We start from the raw sequence: 18,352 nt of genomic DNA on the forward strand, positions 1-18,352 counted from the left end.
TTGAAGAACTCGAAGCTTTCGACATTTCATAAGCAAGTGAAAGAATAATAGAGCAAAGTGTGGAGTTTCAAAATGCAGTACCAAAAAATAAAAAAATAAAACTGACTAGCGCATAAAGTGCACTACACAAAAAAATATCTTTATACAATATGCAGTTCAGAAACTTCAATGAATCAAATATACCCCATACTATGTGAAACTGAACAAACATGCCCTCGAATATAAGTTTTCGGGTTTTCGTTAAATCAAGGCCACGATTAAATGCAAAACATAATGGTAATGGCACATTTGAGACAACGTTTAAATGATGGGCAAAAGCGCGTAATATGGTATAGTCCAAGCAGATTTGGCCTTTTGCCGAAAAAATTACGGCACAAGCTGACGACAGCCATGCACCACCTGTGTCCTCGTTCCCGAAGGCACCTCTCTCTTTCAAGAGGATTCGCGGCATGTCAAGCCCTGGTAAGGTTTTTCGCTTTGCATCGAATTAAACCACATGCTCCACCGCTTGTGCGGGCCCCCGTCAATTCCTTTGAGTTTCATTCTTGAGAACGTACTCCCCAGGCGGGATACTTAACGCGTTAGCTAAGCACTGCACGGGTCGATACGCACAGAGCCTAGTATCCATCGTTTGCGGCTAGGACTACTGGGGTATCTAAGCCTATTCGCTCCCTAGCTTTCGTCTCTCAGTGTCAATGTCGGCCTAGCAGAGTGCTTTCGTCGTTGGTGTTCTTTCCAATCTCTACGCATTTCACCGCTCCACCGGAAATTCCCTCTGCCCCTACCGTACTCCAGCTTGGTAGTTTTTACCGCCTGTCCAGGGTTGAGCCCTGGGATTTGACGGCGGACTTAAAAAGCCACCTACAGACGCTTTACGCCCAATCATTCCGGATAACGCTTGCATCCTCTGTATTATCGTGGCTGCTGGCACAGAGTTAGCCGATGCTTATTCCCCAGATACCGTCATTGCTTCTTCTCCGGGAAAAGAAGTTCATGACCCGTGGGCCTTCTACCTCCACGCGGCATTGCTCCGTCAGGCTTTCGCCCATTGCGGAAAATTTCCCACTGCTGCCTCCCGTAGGAGTCTAGGCCGTGTCTCAGTCCCAGCGTGACTGATCATCCTCTCGGACCAGGTACTGATCATCGCCTTGGTAAGCTATTGTCTCACTAACTAGCTAATCAGACGCAAGCCCCTCCTCGGGCGGATTCCTCCTTTTGCTCCTCAGCCTACGGGGTATTAACAGCCATTTCCAGCTATTGTTATAAATTACCCTTCATTAAATACTATTTTATTAATATAGTTTCTTGATTACATAAAAATTCACTTATCTAAATAGAAGTAAATTTGAAAGAAAGGGATTAATCAGTAAATTTGGAAGAAAGGGATTAATTTTTTCTTGAATATGCAAGTAGACACTTATTTTGAAGCAAATACTCTACTAAAATTAAGATAAACGTAAAAGAAAGGAAAATGATAGAAATCTTACATTCATAAGTTGACAAATCAATCCCCTCCGTAAAACCCTCGTACCCTTCTCCCTAAAACCCTTAACACCGATCTCTTTGGAACCCCTTGTCCTTTGAAATTGCGTGGTTTCTTTCCAATTAATTGCGGTAACTAGTTCTTGGCCTCCAAATAACATAAACATGGACATACATATACTCGTATATTTTACAACACTCTACTAACTAATTAATTAAGATAAACGAAAAAGAAAAGAAAATAATACCCTTCTGTCTCAGTTTACATGATACTTTTTTCTTTCTAATAATTTATCCCAAAAGAATGATATAATTTTATATTTAGAAAATAATTTAACTTAAAACTTTTGTTCCCTTAATGAAATAATTTACGGCTCACAAATATTTATAACTTGGTATAGACCACAAATTTCATGAATTTCCCTTTCTTTTTAAATTTGGTACTTAGTCAAACTATATCACGGACGGGTGAATAATACTCCCTCCATTCCATAATAAGTGACTCTTTTAGCTCATGCACACCCTTTAAGAAATTGCTTCCTCCTAGAAAATTATGAGTATTTTTACTAATTTACCCCTAATTAATGTGTAGAAAAATAAAAGTTATTTAATGATTCTTGATTATAAATAAGGATAAATTTGAAAGAATAGAATTAATTTTTCTTAAAATCCTCAAGCGTCACTTATTTTGAAATAAAATAAAAAATCTAAAAGGTCACTTAATATTGGATGGAGGGAGTATTTTACAACAATCTACTAGCTAATTAAGATAACCCAAAAAGAAAGAAAAATGGTAGAAAAAATATCACAATTCATAAATTAACAAATCAATCCACTCCCCATAAAACCTCTCAACCCCAAACACCAAATACAATGACAGACACAGCAACATCCGACGTCTCCGACGGAGCAGTCCTCAACGTTATCAACTAACGCCTTCGTTCCCTTCGTAAAAAACACAACCTCATTGTCCAAATGGAAGGATCACTTTCTAATGGCAAAACCCTTAACAAAGAACAACAAGAAACTCTCCGTTCCAAACCAGCAATCATCGCAGGTACGGGTTGGTCTGAATTTGGGCGGGTCAAAAATTACTTGGGCTGATATAGGCTAAAAACTGGGTCATAACCCAACCCGCCAAATTCTTGCTAAGTAGGCATTTGGCCATGAAAACCCTTTTTTTTTTTTTTACTTTATTTGGAATTTGAAGTTTGGGGTGAAGATGGAGTTGTGTTTGGTTTTAGTTTTTGCAAAGAATATTTGTTTTTTTTAATGTACTGAACAACTTGTTTGGATGGTTGTTACCTATTGTATTATATTGTGTTGTTAGTTTAAATACAATGTTTGTTTTGATTGTTACTTAAATTTTGTTGTATCGTATCATTAAATCTATCATTATGTAACGACGAAAAGTTTCATTTTGTGTAATGACTAGTGTGGTGTTATCGCGTCGTTACCTTATTTCTTGTTCTCATTTTGTCTTTACTTATTATTTAATAATCCTATTTTATGCAGCTTTACGTTACCTTTTTATAGTAGCTCTACCTCCTACATACTTTTCTTGTAGGTTTATCGAATTGTGACATTATGTAACTACGGGAAACGATACAATCTATCCAAATGTTGTATTCATTAGAACAATACAGTACGATACAATACAATACGATATAATACGACACATTATGGAACAATACGTGACAACCATCCAAACAGAGAGTGAAAACAGGGTTTTAGATGTTTTCCAAATTCTATTTGGAATTTTCATGGCCAAACGCTGATTTTCAAAGAACGTGTAAAAAAAAGTGAAATTAGGGTTTTAGATGTTTTCCAAATTCCATTCAAATGAAGTGAAAAAAGTTCCGGAAAAGTGAAAATTTCTTATGGCCAAACGGGTCCTAAGTTTTAATTTCCTTATTTTCCTTCGCAGGCATCGACAAGCTTGAGAAGCTTCGCGAGCCTCTCACATCCGCCGTGGCTGAAGAAATCAACCTCGCCACGTCAGCCAACCTTTCCACGTCAGTTGACTCAAATTCTGATACCGAGAGTTTAATGTTGGTGGTTGAGGATTAGTTAAGCTGTTTTATTTCAGGTTTATGTTTGATGTGAAGTCGTTACAGAGTGATTTTATGTTGAGGAGGATGCATGAGAGAGCGTGTTGTTTGAGTTATGATTGTATGCAGGAGGATGATGATTCGACTGATGTGGTGGATGATATGTTAGGGGAGAGGGATTTGGATTTGATTTCAATGGTTAGTGGGCTTTTAATTTCGAGACCTGTTAATTCTCCTTTGCCGCATAAGCGTGCACTTGAACAGTGCATTGAGCGTGCGAAGCTTTGGATTGCGAAGTCTGATAAGCAAATTGTACCTGATTCTGATACCACTTGTGAGTATTACAGTCAAACCTCTTTATAACAACATCATCTGTTCGGATATTTTTTTGGCTGTTATAGAGCACATATAATATAACATGAAAAATCTGTTTAAAAAAAAAAAAAAACTTAGCTGTTATAATGAAGGTCTGACCGCGTAATGTTATAACAACTGCTATGGTGAATCCCAAATAAATTATCTATAGTCCATTTCGTGCTATTTCATCCCTTTTTATGATACTAAGGGGTGTTTTGGTAGGGTGTATAAGAATAGTACTGAGTATAGGGTGTATTAGTAATGCTGAGATTAGTATGTTAGGTTTGGTTATGCTGTTATTATTTTTTATTGATTGCTTGGTTTGTTGTATTAAATGAATAGGGTGTATTAGAATAGGAATAGTACTGGTATTAGTTATACATAGGTTTGCTATGTATAAGAATGTTACCAAATAGGGTGTATTAGTTATACATAGGTTGGAAAACAATACCAAACAAGGGATTAATAATACCAAAGCTAATACATGTATTATTTTCTGTAATACATCCTACCAAAGGACCCCTAAATAATTTATCTCCTGTGACAAGATTTTAGATTCTGTAGAACTAAATATATCCAATTTGTTGGATGAATGTTACCGTTCCCAATCTTGTTAGGACTGGCTAAATTGTGTCCCATTTGGACCTATTTCAGTCTACTACTGAATATTATTTTCTCTAATACATCCTACCAAAGGACCCCTAAATAATTTATCTCTTGTGACAAGATTTTAGATTCTGTAGAACCAGTGTTTTAAAAGGCGGGGCGTTTTCCTCGAGGCACGGGGCGTAAGCCCCATGGGTATTTAATTTTTAGTATTTCTTAAAATAATATAATTACAATAAATATTTTTAAATAGGTAAAATTACATAAAAAATAAAAGAAAACTGTAAATAAATGAAATATATATATATATATGTGTGTGTGTGTGTGTGTGTGTGAGCGCGCGTGCGCTTGATCCTCACAAAAAATGATCAAAGCCCATTATACACCGCTTATAACTTGTAATTATATATAACATAATTTTACAAGTATAAACAATACAATGAAATAAAAGCTATTATGAAATGCAAAACAATTCTAACATTTTAACTTTCAAACACCGAAAAAAACACAGTTTCTTAAAACACTATTACTATCATACTATTCATTTTATCTCCGTATAAGCAAATAATCAATAAAATTTATCAATATTACAATTAAAACATAACTTCTTCATGAACAAAAAATAAAATTATATGATAATTCTGATACATAGGACTTATGACCAATGACAAGTGAAAATGTGCAATTCCGCTATGTGTTTTTTTTTTAAAAAAAATAAGTGATTCACCCTCACGACGTTTTCAAATAGTAAATATCCAATACTACGACTTGTTATATGAGTTACACCCAATCTTCTATTTCTATAGATGAAAAACTATTAAGTATCATTATTTTGTTAAACAATTATGAGGGTGAATGATTTTAATTAAGGAATTTAAAATATAATTTGTGTAAGAACTGTTAGGCGAGCCCTGGGCGTTGGTCGTTAGGCGTGTTTAGGGCGTACGGTTGGGCGCTTAGGGCGTAAGCCTCATAGGAACTAAGCCCCGCACGTTAGCCCCAGGGCGTTTTGCCACTGCCCTGCCCCGAGGCGAGCCCCGGGGCGAGTCCTGACACTGCCTTTTAAAACAATGTGTAGAACTAAATATATCCAATTTGTTGGATGAATGTTACCGTTCCCAATCTTGTTAGGACTGGCTAAATTGTGTCCCATTTGGACCTATTTCAATCTACAACTTCATAACTTATGTTTTAGGATATCTAGAGCTAGAGTTCAAGAATAGATTCTTGCCTATCCCTTATTTCTCCATTAAGTCCGTTTTCCGCTAAAGGAAGCACGAAAGCACCTATTATTGTAATACTTAAGATGAAGGACGACTAGGCAACTATGCTACTATTGGCACCCCAAACTAAAAAGTACAACTGGAAATCCAACTTTAGGTGGTCATTTTAATTAGAAACTCACTCTTTGGAGAATTATAGTTATATCAATATTATGGTGAATTTTGAGACGTGTAGATGTTCATAGTTTAAGCTGGTTGTTTGTGGTTGTAGATGCTGAGTTGAGATCGAAGCTGAACAGGATAATGTCTTCACTTTATTTTACTACGGAGCCTGTTAAAGTGGAGGCAGCTGCTGCAAACTATGCGTCACATTCAGTGCCTGTAGAAGAGTCTGTGGGTGCTGTGCCTATCAGTGAACCCATGCAAGTGCACACTATTGCTGTGCAGAGTCAGCAGAAGGTAAATACTTACGGAAGTATAACCTCTACAATCTATGGGCAATGTTTAAGTGCTGAAAGACATCTAGCAAGATTGACATGATAAAGTTATAGATGATTTTTTATATATGGATGCTTCTCTCTGTTGTTATGTGTGAATGCTAAGCTTTAACTCATTTTCTTTTATTAGCCCTTGTCTCCATTGCTGTATAGTTAATGTAATTGTTGAAGTAATGTTGTTTAGCCCTAGCAGTATTGCTTAATTAGGTGACCTAGCCGATAGATAATTTCTATGCAATGTTTTTAATAGTTGTACTTCAGATGCATAAGAGTCCCGTGCTCCTTTCTTGGGAAGTAGCTGTCTTTTAATTTTTCTTTCCCTTTTCCAGAATAGGGGGTGGTTTGAAATTTTGTGATATTTTTCTAAAGCTAGTTTAGCAATGTAGTGAATTTTTTGCAATATAGTAAGGCATAAGTAGCTTAACTAAAGCATTGTGACGAATCACTTATTGAATTAGTACTTTCGATCTTCTAAGCTTTTTATAGAGAAAATAGCATCCAAGAACATGTTGATTTGGGATGCTTTAGTTGAATAAGAGTTGCTTAAGAAAGTTAGTTTGACATTTGTTTATTCTGCTAAATTGTTGTGTCTTTTGCGGAAGTTATATTTGTTTATGGTGATGTTACACGTATGCTTTTTATCGTGATGTTACATGTAAGGTAATATGCACACTAACCCTTACATTAGTAGGCTTCTCCTAAATTGTTGGAAGTGGGACAATACTAGCATTGAGCCGTGGTGCTTGTGTTTAGGTTTATCACAGGTACTCTTTGCTTGTGTTTAGGGCTATCACAACTCACAAGTACTTTTTGCTTCACTTGTTTTTAGAGCTCAAAAACCCTAACCTTGCCTTTGCTTCACATGTTCATATCCGCCACTGAATTGCTTAATCCGTTGACTGTGTTCTCATTCAAAAAATAGCTAAATACAGTCAAGTGGAAACTTCATTGCTCCCTCACGACTGTGCATGTGTATGTTCATCTGTTAGACTCAACCTTTTGTGGTTCTCTATGAGTATTGATCTGTTAGACTATACTACCTTGTCATGTATTTGCGCAATTTAAACAGTCTGTCAATTTGTGAATTTTTTCTGTATAATTGTAATTTAGGGTTGTGTTTACATAGATCAAGTTCACCGATAGCATCAATGTAACAGACTTTTCTCAGATCTTGGTTTGGTATATATTAGAGAGATATGATCAGAGTCACACGACAATTGTTTTTCCTATGTGATAAGTTAGTGTTCTCTATTTATTATTGCACAGGTCATAGAGATTTAATTGGATCCTCCATGTATTTCTGCTCCTCTACACTTCCTTGACATACAAAAGTACAAAAATACATTTACATGGAATTCTGTTTTGAAGATCACATTTACATGAAATATTTGTTGGCTTTTATTTGAATGACTTCCAAACAAGCAGTTTTCGAGTTTTGACCCGCATGATGCTTGTTTTTCTGGCTCAAAGTGTGTGTTAAAATGTAATTCACCTCACCTCTCTTGTCAAGTCCATAAAGCTTCAGCGTCATGCCCATTTCTCTTGCTCCAAAGGTAGGTTAGGTCAAGTTTGATGGGTTTGCTTTAAGCTCAAAGAAAAGTTTGACGGGCTTGGTTATGACCCCTTATTTAGCCTATCTTAGCCTAATACATTGTGGTCTTAGTAGACTTTGGGCTAATTGGGTGATATTATTTCATATTGTTTTAACCTAAGTTGCACGGACTCGGGTGCGGGTACCCGATACGGGTGCGGATCCGAGTGTCGGATTCGACAAAATCTAAATTTTAAGATTTGGGGGTGCGTATCCAGTTATGGATACGGGTGGGGGGATTCGGCTAAGAAAATTCAAAATTATATAAAAAATAGAGCTATAAAGATATTATAAATTTGACTATTATATAATTATATTTCAAGTATTTCGATAGTTTAATATTAGTTATTGCTCCTAAATTAATTTTAATTAATATAAATTAAGTGCTCTTAAATTCTCTCATTCTAAATATAGTTATCTAAAATTCTCGATTATTTTTCTTTGTCATTTTTCTAAGTTATTTCAATTCATTATCAAATTACATATTTGAAATTATGTGAAAATACTATAAGTTACAATAATTAATAATTTAAATTATTTAAAAGACATGAAAAAATACGTTCCTGAATAATCTGTTTTACAAAGGGGTCAATTTTATTATGTACAACCAGTAAATTTTTCCGTGCTTTTGTGCGATTAAAAATATAAATTAATTATCAAAAAGTTGACATGCTAATAATAAGTTTAGAAATTATCCCTATATTGTATGGGAAAGAAACATTTATAAACAGCATAGTTAAGTGCCTTTCAATTTTGCGTCACAAGTAGCATATAATGGAAAATAAAAGGGACAAAAATAGCATAGCATATATGGAGAATAAAGGGGTCATTTTACTAGTTATTACAGTTAAGAGACCTAATTCTAGGCTTGTAGCAGTTTCACGCCTCTTCCTAGTTAAGAGTCGTCTTCTCCAAAATTCTCCACTTCCTTTTCAAGCTTTTACATATCTGTAATTCCACAGCAAAGTTCTCTTTCACTTTCTCTTTGTTCTTTACTCAAGATAGAAAGAGAAACCCATTCAAGGCCGGAAACAAACTCTCCATCTATATCACTGCTTCTCTCTGCCATCTGAAGTTATATTTTTAATTTTGAGAAATCAAAATCTCAAATTTTTCCCCCAAATTTGTCGATGGACTCCGGTCAAGGTATCCGAATGTAATTGACCTTATCCCGGACGTTTGCCGTTCCCGCACCCGACCCGACCCGTGTCGAGACGGGAACGGTACCCAAAATGGTGAGTCCGTGCAACTTAGGTTTTAACATTTTCTCAAGCTAGTGGAATTTAAAAACTTCTGCAAGTGACCTAAAATAGGAAGTGATACATAATTACATGAATTGGATGTGCTAATGTAAAAAGAAAAGTCAGTTTGGTGCACAAAGCATTCCGTGTTCACGCAGGATCCAGGGAAGTGCTGCATCCCATGGGTCAGTGGCTGATTCTACAGTTAGAACCCGTGACCTATAGGTCACACGACAACTTTACCATATGTGGGTACATAGAAATAGAATATGCTTGTAGCTTGTTGTAAATTTATGTGGTCCTGGAACATCAAAGTGACTTTGTTAGGATAGAAATACATTCTAACTCAAATCTTTTTCCTGATAAAGCAGCATCTATCTTTATGTGCTTCTTTCTTTCCAGAGCATATGACAAACAACACGTAGTAGTGCTACTTGTTTGTCACAAATCTGTTTCATCATTTTTGTCCTTTCAAATTTCTGTTCTTGAAGAAGCTGCTTCAAGCCTTAAACCATATAGCTGACATGTGGCTTGGCCCTTGCTCTAACCTCATTTTGTTTCGTATGCATATAAGATTCTAGATTGTCTCCAATCAAGAGGCAGCACCTAATGTGAATCGTCCATCTAATAGAGATCCTGCGAAGTTTGTACCAGAACACCCAACAAAATTTGTGCAGTTTATATGCCTGCATCTTCCTGTTATTAATTGCCTTGAACGATGACTACGGCCTACGAGTAACAATGTAAATAAACTAACCCACTTTTAGCACACTATCTTTTCTTGGTTTTCTTTGAAAAATCTTCAATTTATACATAATCTGAAAAACGAAGCAGTTAGGAAATAAATTAAAAAAATTAGGTTTTCATAATGTATGCAACTATGTATGATAAGATCATGAATTGGGTCACAAGTCTAACCTAAAGTTGCTTTAAAACTTGTTGAACATATATTCACCTGCATCTTGCTGTCGTGCCACACATCTGCTTCATGTATGGAAATTCTGAAGCTCAAACTACATCCAGGCCCCGAAGGACATATCAGAATAAAAACTACAGGGGTAGTAATCGCAATGGGGGTGGAGGAGGCCGTAGGGGATATTCTGATGGCCATGGAGGGCGTGGTAGGAGCGGGTCCTACCAGAATGGTGGCTGCAACCAATACTATGATCAATCTAGTAACTACTTCCAGAAGAGCTAATAACAAATTATAGGGGAAGAGGAGGTGGGGGAGGAGGTACTGTTGGTGGGAGTTACAACAACCCCCATGCTTCAAGTGGTCAAGCTGGCAATGTCTCTGTTGATTCATAGCCTTGTTTGGATGTTTATAAACTTTTCCTTTGCTAGCATTTTCTGGGGAGATGGGGAGGGGAGGGGCGGGGGTGGATTTAGTGGTCAGTATGTTTCCCTGTTAAATGGAACGCGTATCTTGTAGTTTTTGAATAGTTGTAGGCTTGTAGCTGTTGCTTAAACTTTCACTAATTCAAGATCAGTTTTGGTTATCAAGTTTCTTAACTGATAGTTTGAAGGTTCGTTCTTTTGGCCGTGGATGTGTAAATGATATTTTGAAAATTTGTAATGGGGCAGGTGAGGTGGCGAGTTAGCACTCCTTTATTTGGGTAATTTGCACGATTGACCGTTATTCGTGGGTGGTCTTTAATTTTTGTCCCTTAAATTTGCCCTTCGCCTAATATCCCGAGGTTCTGGGTTCGTACCCCGGCTGAGTCAAAAAAAAAAAATCGCAAAGCAAAGTTTCGTAGCTAAATTAGGCTTATTCGGTAAAAGTTAGGCCTTAAGATAGATGTTTGCTTCAAATTAGGTCTATTCAGGCAAAAATTAGCTTAAGACAAATTTTTGCTCAAAATTAGGCTTTAAGGCAAACTTCAAAGCCTAACTTTTGCTCGAATAGGCTTAATTTTGGGCAAATATTAGGCCTTAAGGCTGAGGTTTCGCGAAAGTCTTGTCTTGCGATTTTTTTTTTTTTTTTTTTACTGAGCGGGGTTTGAACTCAGAATTTTGGGATATTTTCGATCACTTTTTTAAGTGAAGGACAAAAATTAGAGACTAACAATTTGAGGGACCAAAACTAAAGACCAGTGCGCGTTTGAAGGACAATCCGCACAAAAAAATGCCTTTATGTAGGGGTCATTTGCACTTTTGGCCTATTTTTTGCTGGTCTTTAATTTATATCCTTCAAATGACTGGTTTTTAATTTTTTTTCCCTTTCAAATCAAACCTATACCTAGACAGGCATAGGTTACGCATCATAATATTCATAAGTTATGTCATCGCCGTTAAAGAAGCCCCGCTAGGCATAAGTTCAATTTTAAAGGGCAAAAATTAATAAAGACTAGCCCATTTGAAGTGTAAAAATTAAAGGTCAGTCCATTTGAAGGGAAAACCGTGTTAGGGTTTTGCCCTGATTTTCTTACCATATTTGAGTTTTATGTTTCTCTTGAAGGAAAGTCAAATTATAACCATAATTGCTTTACTTTTCCTTAAAACAAAATATAATTCTCTTCCATATTTGGCTAGTCCTTTTCTTGGAGGAAAAGGTTTTGGACCTCTATAAATTAAAGAATCCCTCTCATACAACATAACACAATAACATCCACAATGTAGTCGTCAAACGAAGTCTTGTTTAGGGGTAGATTTTCTCTCAATAGGATTTTATGATTTTCTATTAGTTTTTTCATATGTAGGCCAATTGGCCAAATCATATCAAAATAATAGAGAAAATTACACCTTAAGTCACGTATTGAAATTAAGCACATAAATAGCATAACTTTTCAAATTCTTCAAAAAGAACACGTTTTTTTTTTATTATTATTTTTTTTGACCTTTTTAGCATATTAAAAAAGTATGTTAGGATAAGGAATATCCTCTAACTAAGGGGTTGCATGATATCTTTTATTCTTTTTCTTTCATTTATCTCTTATTTTAAGGGATAAACCCATTATTTTATCTCTCTTCTTAACCATTAATATCTATATTTTTCATGTATATAGTATTTATTCAAGCCTTCATGTAGTTTCAAATCAACTCCTAATTCCTTTTTCATGTCACACTGAATATCTCTTGAAGTATAAATTGACTTGGGATCATCGCATTTGTCCGTGATCAATTTTCCAATGAGGTTTGATGTAGCATTCCTTTATGAAAATAATCTTGCTTCATTCCCGCATATGTAAACATCTTTAAAATCTCTCACCTTGAATATATTTGATGCATGAAGGCTTTGATGACTTTAAATTCCAATCACACTGATCATCCACACATACAAGATAATACTTGTAATATACAGAACATAATTTATCATACAACTTTAATAAAATTCTACCACGCATATGATATTTTTTATACAACGTATAATCAATATATAATTTATGAAATGTATATATATTTTATTACATAGGGTGTAATAAAATTATACCAATAATATTCTGTGTATAACAGCTTTATTAAACTACACATAACAAAATTATATAAGTAATGTACATAATGCAATTATATACTGTAATCGTATTCCACATCTCACTCCATCGTATTAAATCAAAACTCTAATTTTATTATTCATGGATGAACAAAAATCAGACTAGAATAAGGAAAAAGTAAAAAAGGCAAAAAAAAAAAAAAGTACTCTACTAATATATCTTTCAGATTATGAAAAAAAGCGTGACAAGCAGTTACAAAGGATATAACGTCCCACGACATTGCCGCTTCTCGTTTCCTTATACTTAGGAAATTGCTTTACTATAAGACTCTTAATTAAATTACTATCAGATGTTTATTGTATTTACCTGTTATGAGTATGTAAATACTTTTATATTTTTGTCTACTTATGTTTTTTCCCAAAATAATATGCTTCTTTAATATAATTTTTCTTTGTCGTCTAATTTGTTGCCGAGATGAGGAATGAGGATATTCGGGATAAGGTGGGGGTGGCCTCGGTGGAAGACAAGATGCGAGAAGCGAGATTGAGATGGTTTGGGCATGTGAAGAGGAGAGACACAGATGCCCGAGTGCTGAGGTGTGAGAGGTTGGCCATGGATGGTTTCAGACGAGGTAGGGGTAGGCCGAAGAAGTATTGGGGAGAGGTAATTAGACACGACATGGCGCAATTACAGCTTACCGAGGACATGACCTTAGATAGGAGGGTTTGGAGGACCCAAATTAGGGTAGAAGGCTAGTAGATAGTCTCGTTATCCGTTCTTATTAGTAGTCGCATTATTGCAATATAATTTCTTGTGCTCCGATTTCTGCTATTATCTGTTATTTCTTGTGCTTTGGTTATCCTGTGTCATCTGCTCCGATTTCTGCTATTATCTGTTATTTCCTGTGCTCTGATTATCCTGTGTTATCTGTGTCGCTTGCATTATTTCATTTCCATATCGCTTTAAATCTCTTATCCGAATCTCTTAACCTTATCTGACTTCTTTTTATGCTTTTATTGAGCCGAGGGTCTTTCGGAAACAGCCGTCCTACCTTGGTAGGAGTCAGGTCTGCGTACACTCTACCCTCCCCAGACCCCACGATGTGGGATTTCACTGGGTTGTTGTTGTTGTTGTTGTTGTTGTCGTCGTCTAATTTATCATGTTTAAGATTTGCAATTATTAGCTTCCGCATGACGCCCTAATTTTTCCTACCCCAACAAACCATGCAATTACTTCTTTATCTAATGCAAACATAGAGGATTTCTGAGTGATCAGCACTAGGGCTATACAAAGAAAACCGATAAACCGCACCAAATCAATAATCCGAGTCAAATTGAGAAAAAAAAATCGATTAGTGGTTTGGTTTGACTTGTTTTGGTATTGAAAAAATAAAAAACCGGACTATAATTTGTTTGGTTTGGTTTTAACTAAAAAAAAAAAAGTTAAATCGAATCAAACCAACCCGACAATGCATATATACAATTTTTAAAATTATTTTATACATAAAGATATTTATTTGTAATGCGATTTATAAAAATTTCTTAAATATTTTCATAGTTTTTAACTTTTAACATATTATTTCAAGCTTGGACTTAGAATTTGGAATGATCCAATAAGTTTCATAGCCGAAAGATCGTTAGCAATTCAAATAAAGTTCAAACCAAAACCAAATTAATACTAATGCTAACAAAAGAAATTCAATTCTATAACTGATAATGACAATAATGTTGAATATCTATTATTACTTTTGCATTGATTTAAACGGCAAAAATACATAACTTTATTTTATTTTTGTCATGTAATTAACTTATTTTAGCATGAGTTAGGATTTTTAGATTATGAACATTTTCATTATGGCTTAATTAGCGATATCTATTTTATTTCATTATCTTTTTTTGTTGTATATTTTATTACAATGTCATCACTCATATCACATTTGTGTTATTTCTTAAGAAACACCTTAATTATATAGTTGTATCTTACAATGACTAAAGAAATGTTTGAAGTAAAAGTTACTCCTATATGTTTAATTTATATGAAGACTTATCCAAAAGAAAAAAAAAAATCCGAAAAACCCGAAAATATCCGAGGTTGAAAAACCTGACTTATGTTGGTTTGGTATGGTTTATAGATTTTAAAACTCGACACAATTAGTTTGGTTTGGTATCTGAAAAAGCCGAACCAACTCGGTCCATATACACCCCTAATCAAGTTAAGGCATAAAGTTTAAAAGGAAAAAGGAGGACAAGAACAAGTTGGTATGAAATTTGCTTCATCTAACTAAATTTTAAGGGGAAAGGACATAAATGGCCGGTCGGCCCAAACTTATCCCACCCGATGGCCACAGTTCTTTTAAACTCAAATTATAATATTCCACTTTCCCTTCTTTTTCTGCCTTCTCCATTTTTCTTCTTCCTCTTCCACCTTCTTCTCCATCTTCTCCTCCTCTTTCCTCTTCCACCTTCTTCTCCAATTTTATTTGTGAGTTGCAGGTTACGAAAATGGCAGAGGATTCATATGAAGACGCCATTGCAGGACTGAAAAAGCTTTGATTTATAGAAACTGTATCATATGTATTTATAATATGTATCCCTACTGTATATGTATATAAAATATATCATATGTATAGAAACTGTATCATATGTGTATATAATATGTACCCCTGTTTTATATGTATATAAAATGTATCATATGTATATAAACTGTATCATTCTTGTATAGAAAGTGTATATATAATTCCAACATGTGTATATAAATTGTATCAGTTTTGTATAGAAAGTGCATCATACGTATAAAAAATGTATTATAAAAATCGTATCATTGTGGCATATAATATGTATCATGATTGTATATGTTAAAAAAAAATATCATATCATTATTGTATAATATGTGTATAATAAATGTATAATTAACGTATAATTTATGTATGATTAATTCCAGCATATGTATATAAACTGTATCATTCTTGTATATAAAGTGTATATATAATTCCAATATATGTATATATGCTGTAGCAACCCTTTTGTGGCGACTTAGTCGCCACAAAACTTTTTTTTTTTTTAAGCGCCTGGGCTGTTGGGCCGACCAGTCTTGGTATTATTTTGGGCCGAGCAGACTCCTGGGGTATCAGGGCCAAATGTGGCATTACTTTGGGCCATTGGATACACAGTGTCCTTTTCCCAAATTTTAAATACAATACAAATACTGACTATGATTAAACAGGAGCACAAAAAATGGCTATTAGTGCACTTCTTCCCCTGGCCCCATATGCTTCTGGCGAGCCCAGAGCTGTATTGATCTGGCCCATTGGCTTGGGGAGGCCTTTTCCTTAACGGGTTGATTTCTGACCGGGTCAGTCATGCATAAGCGTTTGGAGAAGTTACATAAATACAAGTAAATAAGTAAAATATTTCGTAATCTATAACTATTAACTAAATTACATAATCTACAATATATACTCTATATTTAGGGTATATGTATGATTTTATACCATAAATTAAAAAATATTGCTATGAAGAAAAGGCTAATAATAAGGAGTTTCCTATATTAGTGGTAACCAAATTAAATACATATCAGAACACATTAATTACTTTTCTAAACATCCCAATATACTTAACTAGAATTTAAATTTTTAAAATAGTATACTACTGCTTATATGATATATATTATACAAATTCTTGAACAAGTATATATATTCTTGTACTTATATATTACGTATATTTCACTATTATATACTATATATAATATTATTTTTTATGTATATTAACTAGTATATACTATATATAAAATAATTTCTTATATATATATGACCACATACATTATTGTATATATTAGGCATATATTGTTTATTATATTAAATATACAAAGATAAATTTAATTGATTTAGTTTTCCTATTTCATGGAAGAGAGAGAAAAAAAATTGAATAATTAATATGTGATGGCAGAAAGAAAGCCAAGTTTTATGGGATAGGGTGTCAATTATTAATTAAGATCCTATTTTAGTGGTAATCCATAAGTAATTATATTATTCTTTCTATATATTGTATATTGTATATTTTATATGTTATTGTAGAGTACGATTGGTTGACCCATAGAATAATATATTCATATATTAGGTATATCGTAATATTATATACAATACTATATACACAAATAATAATATTATTATATTATATATATATATATATATATATATATATATATAAATTTAAATATACTAATTTCTATTATTATATTCACAAATATTTTTTATCATCTTTTCAGTTAAATATACCAATTTGAATATACCATATACTTTTTAAGGTATATTTTCATGTAAGTGATGCGCGGTGAATATTAGCTATTTAAGTTTATACTCAATCTTTTGATATATACTTAAATCTTATTTCTCTATATTTCTACATTAAAGTTTTTGACGTTTGTATTCCTTGTTTATCGTTATAGGTATTATACTTATTACTTGGTATCAGTAAATTGCAAGGCTTGAAATTCTTTTGTTGTTCAATATTTTCTATATCTTCAACTTTATCTGTTACGGTTTCAGTTACGTGATTTTATGCATAATATAATTTTTCAAATGATTTTTTCACCTCATATTCAAATAATCTTATCCAAAAATATCGACATTATAAAAATTAATATTAGAAAATTTCTCCTTTCTCGATTTTTGTCTTTTGTCATTGTTATCAATTACTTAACATCATTTCATTGACATGTGACTTCGTATTAAATTGTCTTTTGTTCCCTTTTCTATTTAATATAATGTATTAACATAAATTTTGCATTAATTTTATAATAATATTCTTTAAATTTATTAATTATATTATCTAAGTGAATTCAAAGTATACTTGAAACAAATGATAGGCTAAAATAGTGAGCTAAGGATGAAAATTGCACTGTAGTTCATAAATTCTAAGATACTATATATTTGCGCACAATTATTTAGCTTCTGAAATATATTTTCATTATATAAAAAAAAATTTTTTTTCCTAAAATCTAGCCAAACACCTCTTTTTCTAAAAGTAAACACTTTCTTTAAAAAAAAAAAAAAAAAAGCAATTTTGATTTCTCACAAGATTGGCTTATATGTGAGGCTAAATTAGCAAGTCCTCAATCTTCTTTTCTAGGGGAAATTATCCATATTTCTCTCAAAATTAGATTAAGAGACTAATTATCACCATCTTTAAACAACAATAAAACACATACAATCAACCAAAAGATCATATAATAGCTTGAAATTACGATGAAAATTAAGTACTGCTAAAGAACTAAACATGATCGATAGCTATAAAACACATGTAACATGAAATAAATTACATTCATATAATAATTGTGACTATACCACTTATTTAAATATTAAATAAAATAAAAAATTAAAACCGTCCATTTCACCATTTAACTGATGACAAAGCTTAAAATTGCAATATTTATTGCTCACAATGGGCAAGTTATTTCAGTCTCCAGCATCTCTATATGTTTTTCTAATAAAATGGAAAATAATGCTTAAATAGAATCATCCGGGCATGTCAATGAGATGATGATTTTTATTCAGACTTGGAGCTCGATCTTTTAAAGAGGAAGACATTGTACAAATGAATATTTTTTGAAAATATTGTCAGATTTAACTTTTTAAAGTAGTATATTATCGTTTGTGATAAATACGCGTTTGGTATACCGCTTTTCCCCAATATCACGTTTGCAATTACGTTAGACATTTTAATATAATAAAACTAACATCTTATCATATATCATTGATATGTTTATAAATAAATAATTTTTAATATTGACAGAGGACATTTATTTGCAAAGAGAGGGAGAGATAACAAATTTACCATTTATGCGTGGCTGCTTATAAGAGGAAATATAAAATGTTA

At 33.4% G+C, this 18,352-nt stretch overlaps 1 protein-coding gene across 3 annotated transcripts; it reads left to right on the forward strand.

Moving 5' to 3' along the window:
• Positions 1-2,246: 2,246 nt before the first annotated feature.
• LOC132615018 (uncharacterized) lies at positions 2,247-10,695 on the forward strand. Of its 3 annotated transcripts, none has more exons than XM_060329570.1 (4): positions 2,254-2,539; positions 3,410-3,867; positions 5,991-6,178; positions 10,056-10,657. In XM_060329570.1, exons 2-4 carry the CDS (start codon positions 3,576-3,578, stop codon positions 10,257-10,259), a joined length of 684 nt encoding a protein of 227 aa, XP_060185553.1. In that variant the 5' UTR covers positions 2,254-2,539; positions 3,410-3,575; the 3' UTR covers positions 10,260-10,657. The 3 variants fall into 3 exon arrangements, with proteins under 3 accessions (XP_060185557.1, XP_060185553.1, XP_060185556.1); XM_060329573.1 differs by having other exon boundaries at positions 2,256-2,539; positions 10,072-10,425; XM_060329574.1 differs by lacking the exon at positions 3,410-3,867 and having other exon boundaries at positions 2,247-2,539; positions 10,056-10,695.
• Positions 10,696-18,352: the final 7,657 nt, after the last annotated feature.

This window comes from Lycium barbarum, chromosome 10, assembly GCF_019175385.1.
Source record: "Lycium barbarum isolate Lr01 chromosome 10, ASM1917538v2, whole genome shotgun sequence".
NCBI classification, from domain to species: domain Eukaryota; kingdom Viridiplantae; phylum Streptophyta; class Magnoliopsida; order Solanales; family Solanaceae; genus Lycium; species Lycium barbarum.

Excerpts from the sequence above, each read along its gene's own strand:
- LOC132615018 (XM_060329570.1), top strand. The coding sequence starts at position 3,576 with ATGTTTGATGTGAAGTCGTTACAGAGTGATTTTATGTTGAGGAGGATG. Across the intron at positions 3,868-5,990 it reads ACCTGATTCTGATACCACTT|ATGCTGAGTTGAGATCGAAG; the intron begins GTGAGTATTACA and ends TTGTGGTTGTAG. Across the intron at positions 6,179-10,055 it reads CTGTGCAGAGTCAGCAGAAG|CTCAAACTACATCCAGGCCC; the intron begins GTAAATACTTAC and ends GAAATTCTGAAG.